Source organism: Polypterus senegalus, chromosome 5, assembly GCF_016835505.1.
Source record: "Polypterus senegalus isolate Bchr_013 chromosome 5, ASM1683550v1, whole genome shotgun sequence".
Classification (NCBI taxonomy): Eukaryota; Metazoa; Chordata; class Cladistia; order Polypteriformes; family Polypteridae; genus Polypterus; species Polypterus senegalus.
Window position 1 is genome coordinate 80,955,879 of NC_053158.1, and position 18,303 is coordinate 80,974,181.

Sequence of the window (18,303 nt, forward strand, 5' to 3'; positions counted from 1 at the left end):
CTCCTCGCCCAGACACTTTGCTCCTCTCCCACCCAGCACAGCTCAGTGTCTGGACTGAGGCAGCGTCCTTTTATAGCCCCTGACCCGGAGGTGTTCCTGTCCCAGGAGTCCACAGTTCCCTACTCCTTCCGGGTCAGGGCAATCAGTCCATTACTTCAACCGGGAGCACGCCATACCTTCCTGTCACATGACCGTGGCGTACTCCCGGTCATAAGGCACAACGGAGCCCATAAGTCCCCCCACAGCGACTCCTGGTGGCGCCCAAGGTATCCAGCAGGGCTGTGTATACACACCACAGAGTCCATAAGGCCCTGCTGGACCTCGAGCACGATCCGCTGTCTGGAGAGCTCCTCCTGTCGGCCTGGGGTGCGGACCGCCTCGGAAGCCGGCAGTCTTCCACAGTTCCCCCTTAGTGACGACTTCTGGGGCGGAGCGTCCGGCCCCGAAAGGGACGTCCTCCTCCAGGAGGACGCGTCATCCGGGCCCTGAATGCGTTGTCCCTGTCCTCGAGCGAACCTTGGAGGGACGGTGTACTTCCTGTCCCCCCGGGGACAATAGCGCCTCTCGTGGCCCGGTTGCCGGCAATTATAGCACCGACGAAGCCCTCCCGGTTGCTTCCCTCTGCGGGACCAAAACACCTCGGAACTCCGTCAGCGTCAACTCCGCCTTCACCTGCCAGGGAGGGCATTACGGCCGCTTGGCTGCCCTCAAGCCTTCTCTTCATTATGTCGGGAGACCCACCTTTCCTTTGGGGATCTCCGCTGATTTGGGCTTGCGCCAGCCTGAGACTCTCCATGGAAAGAGGGAGCCTCTTTACTGTCTGCACACCCGTTTCCTTACGTTTACTAGGAGCCGGCTTCATTAGCACCGTCTCGCTCCGATGAACAGCACCAGTCAGCTGCACCGCACGCGGCGCTTCGCCGCACTCCCATCACCGGCGTTACCCCGCATTTATGACCGGTCGGGTCCTCGGGAGCCGTACTGCTCCGGAAAGCCACGCCACGCGCATGCCCGGGCCGTTTGCTCCGTCGCCGACCATTGGTCATCATGCCCCAGTCCTTGTCGGGCACACAGTGCTTTGACACGCGCTACTCATTCTCAGCGGTGCCCGATCGCACTGTGTCCCCTTACACTCTACGACACGGAGGGACTCACCTGTACTCCGCATCGATCATCTCCGGAGGTTCCCGCCCAGCCGCTGCACGTAGTCCTGTAGACGCTTTAACGGGGCTGCAGCCGTCGCTCCCAAGTCCTCCACACGTTCCTTCAGCTGTTGTAAGTCCTGTAAGAAACGGTGCAGGGGCTCGAGGTGTTTCTCGAGACCCCGTAAGTCCAAACAGTTAGTTATCACGGCCGGCTGCATTTTCGCTTCCGCGTTGAGCTTACCTTCCGGCCGGGAACCAATGAGCACGTCGCCTCCAGGCACGTGTTCCGCTGGGTCGCGCAAAGGCTCCTGGGAGTTGGAGTCCTCAGAGGGACGGCTGGCTACTACAAGCCGGCTGCGATCTGCCTTCTCCTTTACCGCGGCAGACTCGCCAGCCACAACCCGTCCCTCTTTGTCGGCGGCTTTCTCTTTCGGCGGCGCTTCGCCCGCCTTCCCCTCCCCTTCGAGGAGGCTCGGACCCGTTAGGGGACGACCGGCCTCGTCGGCGGACTCCGGATTTCCTCCACCGTCCCGACACCCCCCGCGGGTGACCAGTCTGTTGTCCCCAACCGCGGATGTCTCTAGCCGCCTTTCACCGCGACTTGCCTTCTGGGAGCCGCGGCCATTTTGCCGAGGCATGAGGCCGTCATCCAAGACGCCGCTGCAATCCTCCCGGCGGACGTCTGCAAAATAGGAAAAAAAAGACGGGACGTCGGGCGGTTTACCTGCAGCCGCCTCCGCAATGGCATGCGGCACCCCCGGACCGTCTAGGGAGTATGATGCGCTCGGCAATTGTCCGTGTCCCGGGTCTTTCGCGGCCCGGGCTTGTTTGGCCCGTATCAGCGCTCTGTCTTCCTCGCTCCCGGTCAGGAGGGTCCAGGACATCGCGGCGTCCGTCATGCCCTGCAGGCGGCTGGGACTGACCTTCTTTTTTCCCGTTTTCTTTCCCATGGCCCTGTAGAGCGGGATAGCACGCAGTGTTGCCGCTTCCTCGACAGCGGGTGGTGTTGTGCACCTCCGTGTAAAGATGGGGAATCCCCTGAGGGTTGTCTGCCCACACAAAATTTGTTTGTTGTGCAGGTCCTCTGCCAACAGACGGCCAGAGAATCCTGCCGACTACGCCAGTGTGGCAGTAGGGCAGTAGTGCACCCTCGAACCCTCAGGTACGACTCCTGACACCAGGTAATAGTCCACGACCTTTTATTATTTTCTTTAGTGCACCAAGCACCTTCCACACTACAAATAAACACACTCTCAACACTATCCACAAATCACTACTAACAAACTCGCTATAACCTCTCCTCCTCGCCCAGACACTTTGCTCCTCTCCCACCCAGCACAGCTCAGTGTCTGGACTGAGGCAGCGTCCTTTTATAGCCCCTGACCCGGAGGTGTTCCTGTCCCAGGAGTCCACAGTTCCCTACTCCTTCCGGTCAGGGCAATCAGTCCATTACTTCAACCCGGAGCACGCCATACCTTCCTGTCACATGACCGTGGCGTACTCCCGGGCCATAAGGCACAACGGAGCCCATAAGTCCCCCACAGCGACTCCTGGTGGCCCAAGGTATCCAGCAGGGCTGTGTATACACACCACAGAGTCCATAAGGCCCTGCTGGACCTCGGAGCACGATCCCGCTGTCTGGAGAGCTCCTCCTGTCGGCCTGGGGGTGCGGACCGGCCTCGGAAGCCGGCAGTCTTCCACAATATATATATATATATATATATATATATATATATATATATATATAGTGGTGTATGGCCAGCCGTTCATCCCTGCCAATACCCCCAAGCCGCCAGGTGGAGCTTTCCCTGCAGTATGGAGGTGCCCCGAAGACCAGCAGGGCATCACGGACATTGGAGTTTTTATACACAGCCCTGCTGGATACCATGGGGGCCACTAGGCGACGCTGCAGGGAGGAACGATGGTTATTTGCCTTACGCCCTGGAAGTACGTCTGAGTCACATGGACAAGGGGTATGACGTGCTTCCGGAGTGAAGAAAAAGACTTTTTATCTGACCCAGAAGTGATAAAGAATCACATGGACTGGGGATTGGGAACACTTCCGGGTCAGGGAATATAAATGGATTGTGGGAGCTCTCAGACGGCGAGCTGAGCAGGGTGGAAGAGTGGCAACGTGTCTGGAAGTGGTGGAGAATTTATTGTAGTGATTATTGGTTTATTGTATGAGTATTGTGGAGAGTAGGGTGCTTTGTGCACTGTTGGTGAAGAACAAATATATGTTTAAATATATATACACACACACAGTATATCATCAAAGGGTGAATACTTTGATGAATTGAATATTTGAATAAAATTTTGTTCACTTAATGATTCATTGACTTATGTTTTTATTTGCCTTAGTTTATTTGTTCTATGCTAGTGTAATATTGTCCAAGTAGTACTTCAGAGGGTGTAGTAACACAGTCTGTTCCCGCTCTGCTTTAAGATGGACAGAGGTTTTCTAAGTAATTAACAGAAGTTTGGACAATTGTGCAAATTGTTTGCTTTAACTTGCAAGGCTTAATTTATTTTAATTGCTCTCAAACATATGTAGGTTGTAACCTAATAGTTGTTTCCTAAAGAAGGTGAGTTTGTAATATTCAGAAATTTCTGTGTTTTCAGTTTTTGCTAACCTCTGGCAGTTTATTGTTTAACTTTTCACCATTTTAGGTCATTCATTGCATACAATATATATATATATCCATCCATCCATCCATTTTCCAACCTGCTGAATCCGAACACAGGGTCACGGGGGTCTGCTGGAGCCAATCCCAGCCAACACAGGGCACAAGGCAGGAACCAATCCAGGGCAGGGTGCCAACCCATCGCAGGACACACACAAACACACCCACACACCAAGCACACACTAGGGCCAATTTAGAATCGCCAATCCACCTAACCTGCATGTCTTTGGAATTGTTTCAATTCCTTCATCCTCCAGGTACTGCCTGCATACTCTTGCCACATGAGGCCGGGCGTTGTTGTGCATTAGGAGGAAACCAGGTCCTACTGCACCAGCGTAGGGTCTGACAATGGGTCCAAGGATTTCATCCTGATACCTAATGGCAGTCAAGATGCCGTTGTCTAGCCTGTAGAGGTCTGTGAGTCGCTCCATGGATATGCCTCCAAGATCATCACTGACCCACCACCAAACCAGTCATACTAAACGATGTTACAGGCAGCATAATATTCTCCACGGCTTCTCCTGACCCTTTCACGTCTTTCACATATACTCAGGGTGAACCTGCTCTCATCTTTGAAAAGCACAGGACGCCAGTGGTGGACATGCCAATTCTGGTATTCTATGGCAAATGCCAATTGAGCTCCCCGGTGCTGTGCAGTGAGCACAGGGCGCAGTAGACATTTGGGCCCTCAGGCAACCCTCATGAAGTCTGTTTCTGATTGTTTGCTCAGAGACATTCACACCAGTGGCCTGCTGTATGTCATTTTGTAGGGCTCTGGCAGTGCTCATCCTGTTCCTCCTTGCCCAAAGGAGCAGATACTGGTCCTGCTGATGGGTTATGGACCTTCTATGGCCCTCTCCAGCTCTCCTAGAGTAACTGCTTGTCTCCTATAATCTCCTCCATGCCCTTGAGACTGTGCAGGGAGACACAGCAAACCTTCTGGCAATGACACGTATTGATGTGCCATCCTGGAGAAGTTGGACTACCTGTGCAACCACTGTAGGGTCCAGGTATCGCCTCATGCTACCAGTAGCGACACCGACTGTAGCCAAATGCAAAACTAGTGAAGAAACAGTCAGAAAAGATGAGGAGGGAAAAATGTCAGTGGCCTCCACCTGTTAAACCATTCCTGTTTTGGGGGTCATCTCATTGTTGCCCCTCTAGTGCATCTGTTGTTAATTTCATTAACACCACAGCAGCTGAAACTGATTAACAACCCCCTCTGCTACTTAACTGACCAGATCAATATCCCATAAGTTTCATTGACTTTATGCTATACTCTGATTAAAAAGTGTTCCTTTAATTCTTTTGAGCAGTTTATATAAAATGCAAGACTGACTCTCACTTTCTCACTCACTTATCAAGAAAAACAATGAGAATTTAGGCAGGATGGCACATCTAGGTCAGTAGGTATCTGTTAAGAAAGAACATTTTGATATATCAAATTTGGCGATGGTATGGTGAGGTATACAAGTGGTTTCCAGCACAAGCAGGTAGAGACTATGTCAGTTTAATTGCTAGCGCAGCTCAGTTAATGCCTCCAATATAACCAAAAGGGAATGCGTTGGATGACTGTACCTATACTCTAGTTATTTCTTTTTATCTGTTTTTTCTTTTTATGTGTTCTCTTAGTGCTGGGCGGTATGCCAAAAATTCTGTATCACGGTATTTTTCAAAATTATACCGGTTTCACGGTATTCAACAGTATTTTTTTCCCATGCATGAGTGGATGTTAACCACATTTTCCATTGCAATTACTGCAGTAGATTGGCTAAGAATAACCTATTCCACTGTCCTGGGAATTGTACATTGTACAAAAAAAAATTTAATGTCCACACAAGTATTAATACAGGTTTGCAAGGCCCCATAAAGTGATAGTTTTCAAGGGGGTGGCATGAATGAAGAGAAGGAACCACATTGCATGACAGTTGCAGTCAAAATATAGTCTTTTTATTGAATATATTTTGCAAACAACTTAAACTAAAATTTTGACAACATATTTTCAACTAACCAAAGAGGCATTTAGACTTAGTAAAATATTCAGATGTGCTTATCAAAAGTTGTATTGCACTGAACATGTCTTAGAAAAGGAATAGTAAATATTTTTTGTAAATCAACTACACTTTCTGTTAATGTTAACAATCTCTGTCCACTGACACATCAAAGTGACTTCTTAAACAACTTTACAATCATTAAACTGCATAATATTTAAACTAATAAATAACAATAAAATAAATAATAGTGCAACTTCCAGTAATAATACTATTATTTCAAGACTTCAAACCCAGGTGCATTACACAGTATTCACCAAATAAAAATAAAATAAAACAAGTGCAACTTGGTTATCAACTGAACCATCATTAAGGCAAACTGCATTAATATGGACCTTGCTTCAAGCTAATCTATATACATAAATAATAAAACTACAACTTGCATTTATAATGATATTTGTGGTATAGCCCTACGGAATTGTATTAGGGAAACGGTGAAGAAAAAAAAATATGGACAGAGTGAAAAAAAAAACTATGTGTCGAGAATAAAGTCGACATGTTGACTATATTCTCGACATTTCCACTTTAATCTCGCCATTAATGACGAGATTAAAGTTGACATTTCCAATTTATTCTCATAGTTTATTTTTTCATTAAAGTAGAATGTCGTAAACTAAACTTCATCCTAAAATCAATGTTTAATGTACTAGATTTTCTCAAACCCCGTCATAAATTAGTGTAGCACATCGAATGCTTTGTGCTAAGTGTTCCCCGACCCAGTTGTTAATCGCTACACGCTTCTTAAACTGACTTCTGGGACCCCTTTGCTGCGAGGCAGCAGCGCAACCTCCATGCCACCGTGCCCCCCACATGATTAATACATGCTTCAATGCATTTCATCATGAAAATTATATCAAGTATTGATCTTAGCATTCTAAATTTACAGGAAGAGGAATATCATGAAATTAATGTATTCTGTGTGCTGCCTGCGCCTCCTCTTCGTGCAGAGGAAGTCAGTTTAAGAAGCACGTAGCACTTAATACAAAACATTTAATGTGCTACATAACTTATGACGGGGTTTGAGAAAATCTAGTAAATTAAATATTCATTTTAAGGTGCAGTTTAGTGTACAATTTTATACTTTAATGACAAATTACGAGAATAAAGTCAACAAGTCGATTTTAATCTCAACATAAACGGCGAGAATAAAGTCAACATGTCGACTTTATTCTCGTCATAAGCGCCGAGATTAAAGTGAAAATGTCACACTATTACACAGTACCCAGGTACATTACACAGTATTTAAAAAAAAATAAAACAAGTGCAACTTGGCTTGCAGTATTATCTAGTAGTATAGAAACAGTATTCACACATTTGAACAAAATAGTCCACATCCAACCTTTTAAAACCAAAGTATCTCCAGACAACAGTCATGGCTCCTTTCTTCGGCAAAAGTTCTTCTGTGTCATCATGTTCAACATTATCGTCTGCTACAGCTTCAGTTTCAGAATGTTTTCTGTCCATTTTCACTGTTTAATACCTCTACTAGTGCATGTTAAATAAACCTGGCTGAGATCCCTTACAGCTAAAATTTTACCGCCCAATTTCTAATCTTCCATTTATGACTAAGATATTAGAAAAGGTTGTCGCTGCTCAACTCAATGATTATTTAAATTTACATAACCTTGCTTGAGTCTTTTTCAATCTGGATTCAGAGCCCTACATAGCACTGAAACTGCTTTACTTAAGGTAACCAATGACTTACTGATAACCGCAGCTAATGAAATGGCCGTTATTCTAGTTCTTCTTGACTTGAGCGCACCGTTTGATTCAGTTAACCATAACATTTTACTGTCCCGACTTTCAGCTATTGGCATCTCTGGTCCCACTCTTTCTTGGTTCACATCATACCTCAGTGATCACCAGTATTACGTCTTCATTAGGGAATCCTAATATAAATAGCACACACACCCACAGTCAATTATCATACTGCTTCTTCAGTATGACTGGAAAGTTTGTTCTAGATATCCTTTATCTTATGTTAGTAAATAAAGATTGCTGAAGGAGAAGTTATGAATCATATATTAGACATATCCACAGCTAGTATTTAAGTTCCAGGTCACCTGGGTTATTATTCAGGAAGAATAATTAAGCAAGTCATATGGAAACAGTGGTAAGGAGGAAAGCCTGACTGGTAATATCAGACACTGATATATAACGCCGATTTTTGGTCTCCACATATGCATCAGTATTGGTTGAACCAGCTCTGATATTAGGATCCTAAAACTCATCCAAGCAAAGCACGTTCAATTGTTAATTTTCTAGTGTAAAAGATTATAGTTTGAAAAGCCTTTTGCCTTGACTAATATGCATAATGTTGGTAACAAAGTACATGCTAATTAGATCCATGTGCTTCAAGATGTTAAACTTTACCCACATTCAATGTCATTAGGACTGACAAGGCAAATTTTTACACAGGATACATAAAGTCATTCTTTTACTTACTGTTATGCTTAAAGTTCACAGTTTTTCTGTTAAAATGCTGTATTCCATGTTTTTCTGTTTCCCCATTTCTTTCACTCCTACCCAAATTTTTTGCTGCACAGCGTACTCCAAGTATGCAAGATCTGGTCCTGCACCCTCAGAGAGGTCAGACCTATAAAGTTCAAAATGGGAATAGATAACTTATAAACTCCTCACCTAAAGAAAAAACTGTTTTATAATAATAATATGTTTATTTAAAATGTGTTCAAAAAACTAAAGAAGGAATTTTAAAAAATGTTCAAGGAGAAGACCTACAAGCAGACACAATCCAATCTGAAACATATTCATTTGAAAACGAAAGGCAAAAGAAATTCAGGAAAGGGAAACCAAACAGTAGCTACTGTCTCAGTAATACACAGAGGTATCTCAGGCATTTATATAGGCCAATGGCTGTCCGCACAGCTGCAATGTCATAGGGCCCCATTCCTTTTAACTCAAAATGGACACATTTGTTGGTAACCCTCCATAAAAACAGAACAACCCACAACTGTCTCTGAAATAACTTGAAACTGACAATAGTAACTGGCACCCATCATTGTTCATTTCATATGTAACAAACAACAGACTGTTTTTGAGTTTTGATTCAACAGAATATTTCAAATAATAACATTTGAAAATGGCATTAACAAAAATGATGGAACCCTTAACCTGATCTTTTTTTGCACAATCTTTAGGGGCAATCTCTGCAAACAAACAACTCCTGTAGCTGTTAACAGGTAGTTTCACCCACTCTTTCTGAACAAACTTCTCCTTCACTATAGGTATGGTGTTCTTTTCTCTGAAAGATTCATTTTTTTTGTCTGTGGACATAGAGGTGATGTGACTTGCAAAAACAGCTCCTGTTTTGTCTCATCTGTCCTTAGAACATTCTCCAGGAAGCATTGTGGCTCTTCCATTATGTATTTTAGCAAATTCCAGTCTGTTTTGTTATGTTTTTCTTTGAACAATGGAGTCCTCCTGAGTCTTGTTCCATTTGAGCCCACTGTCATTCAAACAGTGACAGATGATACGATCAAACACTGATGGTCCTTGACCTTGGAGTTCACCTTGTACAGTATCTCTTTGGAAGTTGTCCTTGGCTTTTGGTCTGCCATACTCACTATCCTACTACACATTCTGAGGTCAATTTTCCTCTCACATCTACTGTACATCTAGGGAGATTGGCTAAAATCCCTTGGACCTTAAAACATCTTAGTAATATTCACAACTGTTGTTACAAGAACATCAAGTTGCTTGGAAATGATTTTATAGCCTTTGCCTTTAACATGTCTGTCTATAATTTTCTTTCTGATCTCCTCAGACAGCTCTTTCCTTTATTTTATCTGGTTTACGTTCAGTGTGAGACACATGATATTACCAAACCGCGGAGTGACGGCTTTTCTCTATTTAAATAGGCTGCGTGACTGATTGCACGACTGGAGACGTGTGATACTAATTAAAGGAAACAGCTTCTCCGCAAAATCATTCTAATTCAGTCATTTATGATCTTTCCTAGGGGTACCAACAAATGTGTCCAGGCCATTTTTGAATATCATTGTAGAATAAGCAATACTTTACATCTTTTCACACTTGATTTGCTCTATTCAATGACATAGCAAAGGAATGCAGGTATACATGGAACAATTGCTTTTTATTTAATCACTTCCCAGGAGGCAAACATCACTTTTTCAATGAGTATTGTAGTTCTGTGAAGTTCAAGTAAGTGTTAAATCATGATTTAAAAACAGAAACTGAATGAGATGATTTAACACTGAAAGGAAAACTATTCCAGAGTCTTGAAACCCTAACAGCAAATACCTGCAAGCCCTACATTTTAACCTTGAATTATGGACATTCAGGAAGTCCTGATCTGGTGAGCTGAGAGTTTCTGAGTCCCATAAAGGTTCAGCATTCCATTAATGTGTCGTGGAGGCAAAACAACGGAAAGTCAGTTCTAAAACCCAAAGGCAACCAATGCAGGGAGGCAGGCACAGGTAATATGAGCTTAAGATTTTAATTCACTAAACAGTCTTTCAGCAGGATTTTGTACACACTAAAGCTGATTCAGTGTTTGAAGACCTGAACAAGGAAACAAAGCATTGCAACAATGTGGCTTGGTACGATTTATAGGTTTTGGATCTTTCAATTTTCATGTTCATTTTGTTTATTTTTAAGTAAATTTTATTGCTTTCAAAATAATTTTTCATTATGTGTTTTGGGAATTCCACACTACCATTTTGTTTTTTGTTTTGATCGCGGGAGCAGTGAATTTGCCCACATTCATTGGCCATGGACATTTGTTGTTAGTAACAGCTGCCACGTGGTCGATGAACGTTGCAACAACACGTACCATCATGCCTGTGATCATTTATAAAATGATTCCAAGATTCAAAAACAAATATTAGCAGGTCACTCTTATTTAATTATTTAGTTAGTTATTTTGATTACGAGTTTTGGTTAATGTCTTGGTTTTAGGTACTTTCAGTTTGGTTTTGATTCAGACCCCCTCTGCACATTATTAGGTTTGAATTTTATCTTCACTTCCTGGTCCTTCACTGCTCGATACACTATCCTACCATTTTCCTTCAGACAGAACACAAAGCAAGATAAAAATAATCCAAGTATTATCTTTTCTGTGTCACAAAAAGATAACATACATCTATAGGTAGTTTTGCTATATTTCTAAGTTGGTAAAAACAGCACTATACTAGTTTTCACATGTAACACCTAAACTTATTTTTGAATTGCAAATTACTTCTAGGTTTTTAGGCTGAACAGTAGAAGCCATTATCCCATGCACATCTTGAATTTGTTTAGAATACTGATTTGATCCAAATATTAAAATCTCTGTTTTATTTAGATTTCGCAGTAAGAAACTGTACAACATCCACTTATTAATGTAGGCAATATAATCATGCAGCAGAACAATCCTACTGATTTCATTAGAGTCAATAGACATTTAGTTGGGAGTCATCAGCATAAACATTACCATGCACACATCACTCTGTGTTTCGGTAGTAAATATAAAGAGGTTTAATAACAAATCAGAGTGACAAATAGAAATAGGTTGTTTAAATTCCACAATTATGACTAACAAAATCAGTAGTTTCACTAAATTCAGTTTCACTAATTTGAATTTATTCTTGTACATGTCACTTCTATTTCCATCCATCTAATATCTAAACCCTCCTCTCCAGTTAGGGGTCACAGGGAGCTGGTACCTTAACTGCAATGCTGGGCACAAGGCTGGATTCAAGCTTCAGCGGGGCACCAACTTTTCACAAGGACCAATCATCAACCTAATCATACTTTCTCTTGATTTTTGTACACATTTTTCAAAATGCTCATTGTACTGTATATTAAATATATGTATTTTATTATCTTTCAGGCAAGCATCCAAAGTATGGGAATTAATATTTTAAATAACTTTTATCTTCCTAACAGCTTATACAGACCTGGGTTATTACACCATTAATAAACTTCATCATGTGAACGAATCTGTTGGGAACAAAACTAGGAAGGCTTTTCTGTATTTAGCTGCATTTCCACTCTTGGATGCACTGGTAAGTTATTCTTTAAGACATTAAGCTTTTTGTCTTTCATAGTGTTTTAATGAGAACATTTTGGATTACAGTATCCACAAAAAACATTAAATTCTTTTCATAATAGTTTGATCATTTTTCAAGAGCAAGATGCAGATTGTATGAAATATGTTATTAGCCACATAACTGGAACAGACACCAGGTTTAAAGGCGGTGAAGCTTTTAAAATACATTTTATATAAAAATGAATTTTTGCCTAATGTACTGTAGAGTTTTAATTTCTACATTATTAGCAGAAAATAAAACAAAGGATGTTGGGGATCCAATGTTGAGTACCCTTTTAATTGCTGATTATGCAAGGGAATTGGTAAAAAAAAAAAAAAGAAAAGTAAAGAATGCTCATACTTCACTTACACCAGTGTGCATCCGTCACTCACACATCCGGACTGATGCTGTTTTGGAGGATCTTTGGGTCTATATGCTCTAGAGACCAGATGATGTGGTGCTTAGGGCAGGTCAGAGGTGGGCTCAGAGGAATTGTTTTTAGTCCTTCTGGCTGCAAACAGTCAGTACATGGTGTAAAGTCAATCCCCCTAAACTGGTTCCCTCAAGGAACTACACACATGTCAGCAGACGTATTTGACTCTCCTAACAGTGAATTCTTTCTTGCAGCATCCAGAGTTATAAATCATTAGGTGGTCAGTTCAGCTGGATGTATGAATCACACATCTTTCAGAGTAAAAGGGAAATGAGAAAATATGTACAATGGGATGCATTCTGTAGAAACAGTAGGAGTATGCAATTCTAAATTTAATGTGGCTTTATTTTACATAGTTCACCCAGTGCATTGTGCTGATCAAATCATTTCATCAGCAATAAAATATTTTTTGTGTCTGCAGTCCAGCATTCTATGTCAACAGTTATTCATTTCTGCTGAACAAACACGTCTTGTGGTAAAAAGGAAGCCCAAGCTTTACAATACAAAGAGTAATTTGGAGCACACTGTTAAGGTTAAACAATTGCTGTCTCTTGGAAACCATCTCTGGGTTTGCACTTTGAAATACATGGCCAGATTGCTTGACTAGATGCATACTAGATGATCACATCTGTCTTACTAACATGACAAGCAACCACCTGGTTACATTGATGTAAGAAATAAATAGACAAAGTAGTTCAGTGGCCTGCTTGGATTATGAGTCTTTATTAAAAGGGAGACTTCAACACATCATGTAAAATTCTAGAAGCTTTCATACTGAATTGCAAATCCGCAAGACAACTAAGCTACTGTGCTTCTGTAGAGGTTTATGAAACTTTTTGAGTTATTCTCATTTTGTCCTTCATTTTGTAGTTTCATTAAAAAATGCATTAATTTATGAATAATAAAATTATTATTTAAAGTTATATTTTGCAACATTGTAGTGCCTTATTGTTTTGATTTTTGATGCAGCCATCCAGTTGTAAATGTCATGCAATATCATGGCTAAGATTGTGTTTCCTTGATACTGTGGTGCATGTTATCATTAGTGGAAAATTTAGACCAACTACACAATTCAGCTTTCATCCAAGGATGTGTGCAAAAGTATTTTGAAGAGTTTTAGTGAGTTTTTGGGTTATGAATTCTTGCCATGATCTTTTGACTTTGAGATGTGTTTTGTTAACTAGGTCTTTGATGTTTGACTTTGTTCTGACTTTCAGTACAACTGTGATGCATTCTTTGACTACGATTCTTATGTAGTGTTTAGGATTTGGTTGCTGTTTTCTCAAGTTGCCCAGACTTGTGTTTTCCTGGTACTTAATATCACATTCATATCCTGATGCATACGACTTATTTTCCATATATCTGCCATTACAATTATTAGGCAGAACTTAAGGAAATGTGCTGCTCCTTAAAGAGAGTAGTGGAGGCTGCTCGACAAACCTAGCCCATTAGGGGCATCAGAACATGCATGGGTACAGGGACATTAGGAGCACTAGAGGTGTCTGGTCTTCATCTTCCTGAAGTTGCCCCAATCTTGGAAATGATTTTGCATCTTGGGTGAAAACTTTCCTATGGTGGGATTTTCTAAGCCTGATAGCTCATAGAGAGACTGCAGTAAGGCAAGAAAGAAGGGAAACATGGTAAGTGTACATGTGAGCACCCAACCAATGTTGCTAAACTACAAACACAGCACCCCGAGGCGCTTGTGCTAATCTCTGGAGACTTTAACCATGTGAAGCTGGACAAAACATTACCTGCCTTCTCCCAGTATGTGGATTGCAACACCCGGGGAAATAGGACTATTGACCTACTGTATGCAAACGTTAAAGACGCATACAGCGCTACCCCACTGCCTGCGCTTGGGAAAGCAGATCATAACCTGGTTCTGCTTCAGCCTCACTACAAACCAAGAGTGAGGGAGCTACCTACAACCACACGATCATTCAGGAAGTGGTCCCCTGAGGCAGAGCAGGCTCTAAGAGACTGCTTTGGAACCACTGACTGGGATATCCTGCAGGGGTCACATAGTGAGAACATTGAGGAGGCTGTTGACTGCACTACTGACTACATCAACTTCTGTATGGACATTGTAGTTCCAGTAAGAACAGTACGCTATGCTAACAACAAGCCATGGATTACAAGTGACATCAAGGGCCTTTTGAACCAGAAAAAAGGGCTTTTAAAGGCGATGATCAGCATGAGCTCAAGCGCGTGTAGTAGGAACGCTGAGTCCAGCTCAGGGCAGCGAAGGAGCAGTACAGGAGAAAGCTGGAGCAGAAGTTGCAGAATAACAGCATGAAGGAAGCGTGGGATGAGATGAAGATCATCACTGGCTGCAGCTCGAAGCGGGGTGCCACCATCGAGAGAGACAATGAGAGAGCAAACCTGATGAACAACTTCTTTAACAGGTTTGACCACCCTAACCCACTCTCACCTCAGAGTACTGCATCCTCCACCCATCCTTCTGCTGATACCAGCATAGGAGAGAGTTTCCCCCAACCCACAATTACAGCAGCCCAGGTAAGCAGAGAGCTGAGGAGACTTTGTGCCAGCAAAGCAGTGGGTCCAGATGGAGTACCGCTATGACTGTTGAAGGCCGGTGTGTTGGAGCTGGGGAGTCCTCTACAGTGCATCTTCAACCTGAGCCTGGAACAGGGAAAAGTATAGAGGCTTTGGAAAACATCTTGCATCACCCCAGTCCCAAAGGTATCACGTCCTGGTGGGCTGAATGACTTCCAGCCTGTTGCTCTGACGTCACATGTGATGAAGACCATGGAGTAGCTGCTGCTTCACCACCTGAGGCCACAGGTTCGCCATGCCCTCGACCCTCTGCAGTTCGCAAACCAGAAGAAGGTGGGAGAGGAGGATGCCATCATCTATATGCTGCACCGATTACCACTCCCAATTGGACAGAGGCAGTGGTGCAGTAAAAATTATGTTTCTGGACTTCTCTAGCACCTTCGACACCATCCAACCTCTGCTCCTTAGGGACAAGCTGACAGAGATTGGAGTAGATTCATACCTGGTGGCATGGATCATGGACTATCTTACAGACAGACCTCAGTATGTGTGTCTCGGGAACTGCAGGTCTTTCATTGTTGTCAGCAGCACAGGAGCACTGCAGGGGACTATCTATCTATCTATCTATCTATCTATCTATCTATCTATCTATCTATCTATCTATCTATCTATCTATCTATCTATCTATCTATCTATCTATCTATCTATCTATCCAACTAGACAGGCTGTCAGTCAAGACCTATTTAGGAAGGCTCAGTCGTTTTGTGTTTTCATTGTACTTTGTTTAATGCCTTTTTTACAGTATATATGATGTTTAGTAAAGGAGCCACTTTTAGTTACTTTCTTACCTTCTTTGAGTATTTCCACAAACCCCATCACAATGTGTTACAGACAAAACTCTTGAATTAAAACAGATGTCAACATCTGAAAAAACAAAAATTGGCATAGAATGGTCCATACAGTAGTTTCATGTAAACTGAAATCACTTAACGATGTGTGTGCACTTATGTGTATGTGACCAGAATGGAGCAGACTGCAAAGATCCCAGGTAAATTAAACAGATTCTAAGGCAGTTATCATTGGGCATAGTCAAACTGTGTTTTTAAGATATGGAGATAAGTGCTGGATTAAGCTGAACAAAAAACAATAGCCCACGAGTATGTGACAAGACAAGCACGGTGAAACTTTTTTGAAGAAGATGGGTCAGGTTTTTTGGAAATTATCGTTGTGCATTTCTTTCTTGTTTATCTTTGCTTCTGTCATTCAGAAGCTCTACACAATGAAAAAAAACAACTTATAATTATCTGATGAAAATTGTAATTTTAAGATATGAAAATCAATTTTGATTTTCTGCAGATACACAAACATAGACACCATGACAAAATCAATTTTTCTCATCATTTTGAACATTGTAGAATCAGAATTTGAACTTGATAACGCATTTATAATCCCCTCATCAAGGTCCCATTTACATGGAAGTAAAATTTTAAACAAGAGAAACATAACAGTTTCTTATTGCAGTAGCTCTTAAAAAAAAGATAAAGCAGTCTCTGGATACTGTCTTCTGAAAGCACCACTTGTCTTGTGAGAGTTAATAGAATAAATGCTGAATTTCTATCTGTTTACGGAATATATCCTCCAATATTAAGTTATATGTTGCAATAACAATGCCAGACACATGAAATTTTATTTGGTGATGCACAGTAAGACAAACTTCAGTACCAAACATACAATATTTTTTGTCACGTTTATACTTTTATAAGTCAATTCACTAAAGTTATTAAAAATATTATTAATGTTTTATTATAAAAGTATTATTAAAGTTATTTTAGAATTTTCTGTTCCTTTCAATAAGATTTTAAGAATATTTTTGAACAGCTGTTAAAGAGTGTACTGTATTTACAAGTTGAGTTTCTGTTGTGTCTCATTCACATATTTTCTGTTAATTTAAATTGCACTAAAAATATTACCCTATAACTATACAAGGCTAAGACAACTTTTATGCCTTTCATTTCTTTTAATCTACAGTCCATATTTCTAAGGAAAGAAGCTCCATAGCAATCAGATACATTTCAGTTTCTCTGTATTAGAAGTAAGATCACCTTAGCTTCTTGGTGCAGAATGTGGGGACATGAAACTTAAGTCTTTAGTTTCCTTCGTTGTGCTTTTGCAATTGTATATTGTTTGGCTTTGGGTTGATTAAAATTGTAAATCTGGCTTTTAAAACTCCACATTTAAGTAGTATTTTGAAAATCTGTGCTATGTTATTAGGTTGTGCCTATCAAGTGACCGAGATCACTGCTCTTTATTGGGAAATGGTGCCAGCCTATGCTGCACCTTCAGAAGAGTGACTATATTTTGGTGATAGCGATGAAAAGAAACCTTTCTGATGAACTTGGCTTTGTAAAGCACAAGCACAGTTCCTCTGTCTTCCCATGGCATTCCTACTAAACCTACTTAACAAGTCAGCTGCCAGCTGTCCAACCCGATACTATCCTCAGCTGTTAGAGGAGTAGCACTCCCACTCTTCCCTTTTCCTATGGCAGCAGTTTAGATGTGCATATTGACATTCACATTATAGCTTCATCCAGACTCTCACTCCATTGTCCTGTACTTCCAGAGCCTACTGTGAACCACCTCTGTTGTGATTTCCCAGGTGGAGCTGGATGTGAGGCTCTTCTAAAACAATGTCTTTTGTTAGTGACAGAGAGAGAGCTAAGCTTTTAAATCACAAAACTGATATTGAGCAGAACATACAACTTTGTGCTTTTGGAACTTCTAAACTGTCCACCTATTACAGCATTTTGAAAGAAATATAATGTAAAATAAAGCAATGCAATAACATTTCAAACATACTTAATTTGTAAGTAAAGATATTGCTTCTTTTTACATACAGCCTAGCAATATCAGTCAGCATAAGTGTGTTCAGAAAATGAAGGGGTGGGAGAGTCAACAGCATAAAAAAGTAATAATGAAGAAACAAATCATGAAGAAAGCAAATAGTTTTGTGGTGTGGTGTAACTGCATGTTGCTTTTGATAATGACATGGAAGGTTATGTATACAGAGGAAAAAAAACATAATACTTCCCTGGAATATGATTAACCTAAAAATAAACAAGTGTTTCAGTGTAATCTAAACACTAGATTTGCTAGAGTCCATAGGCTCTGTGTCAAAATGCAGCACTACCTGAGCTTTTTGAATTATCAAGGTTAATTATGTTTGGCATACAGCATATGTGGCATATCATCATATAGACTATAAATCCTTGTTTAGATGCCAGCATTCCATCTACAGTTGTGTTTGAAAGTTTGTGAACCCTTTAGAATTTTCTATATTTCTATGTAAATATGACCTAAAACATCATCAGATTTTCACTCAAGTCCTAAAAGTAGATAAAGAGAAACGAGTTAAACAAATGA

The 18,303-nt window shown here is 41.4% G+C and overlaps 1 protein-coding gene across 1 annotated transcript in view; it reads left to right on the plus strand.

Annotated features, from left to right (window-relative positions):
- Positions 1-18,303, plus strand: part of ankhb (ANKH inorganic pyrophosphate transport regulator b) — a 192,828-nt gene that overhangs the window by 112,464 nt on the left and 62,061 nt on the right. Inside the window, exon 3 of the mRNA XM_039754879.1 lies at positions 11,788-11,906. Coding sequence (XP_039610813.1) covers positions 11,788-11,906 — 119 coding nt within the window. The remainder of the gene's footprint in view (positions 1-11,787; positions 11,907-18,303) is intronic.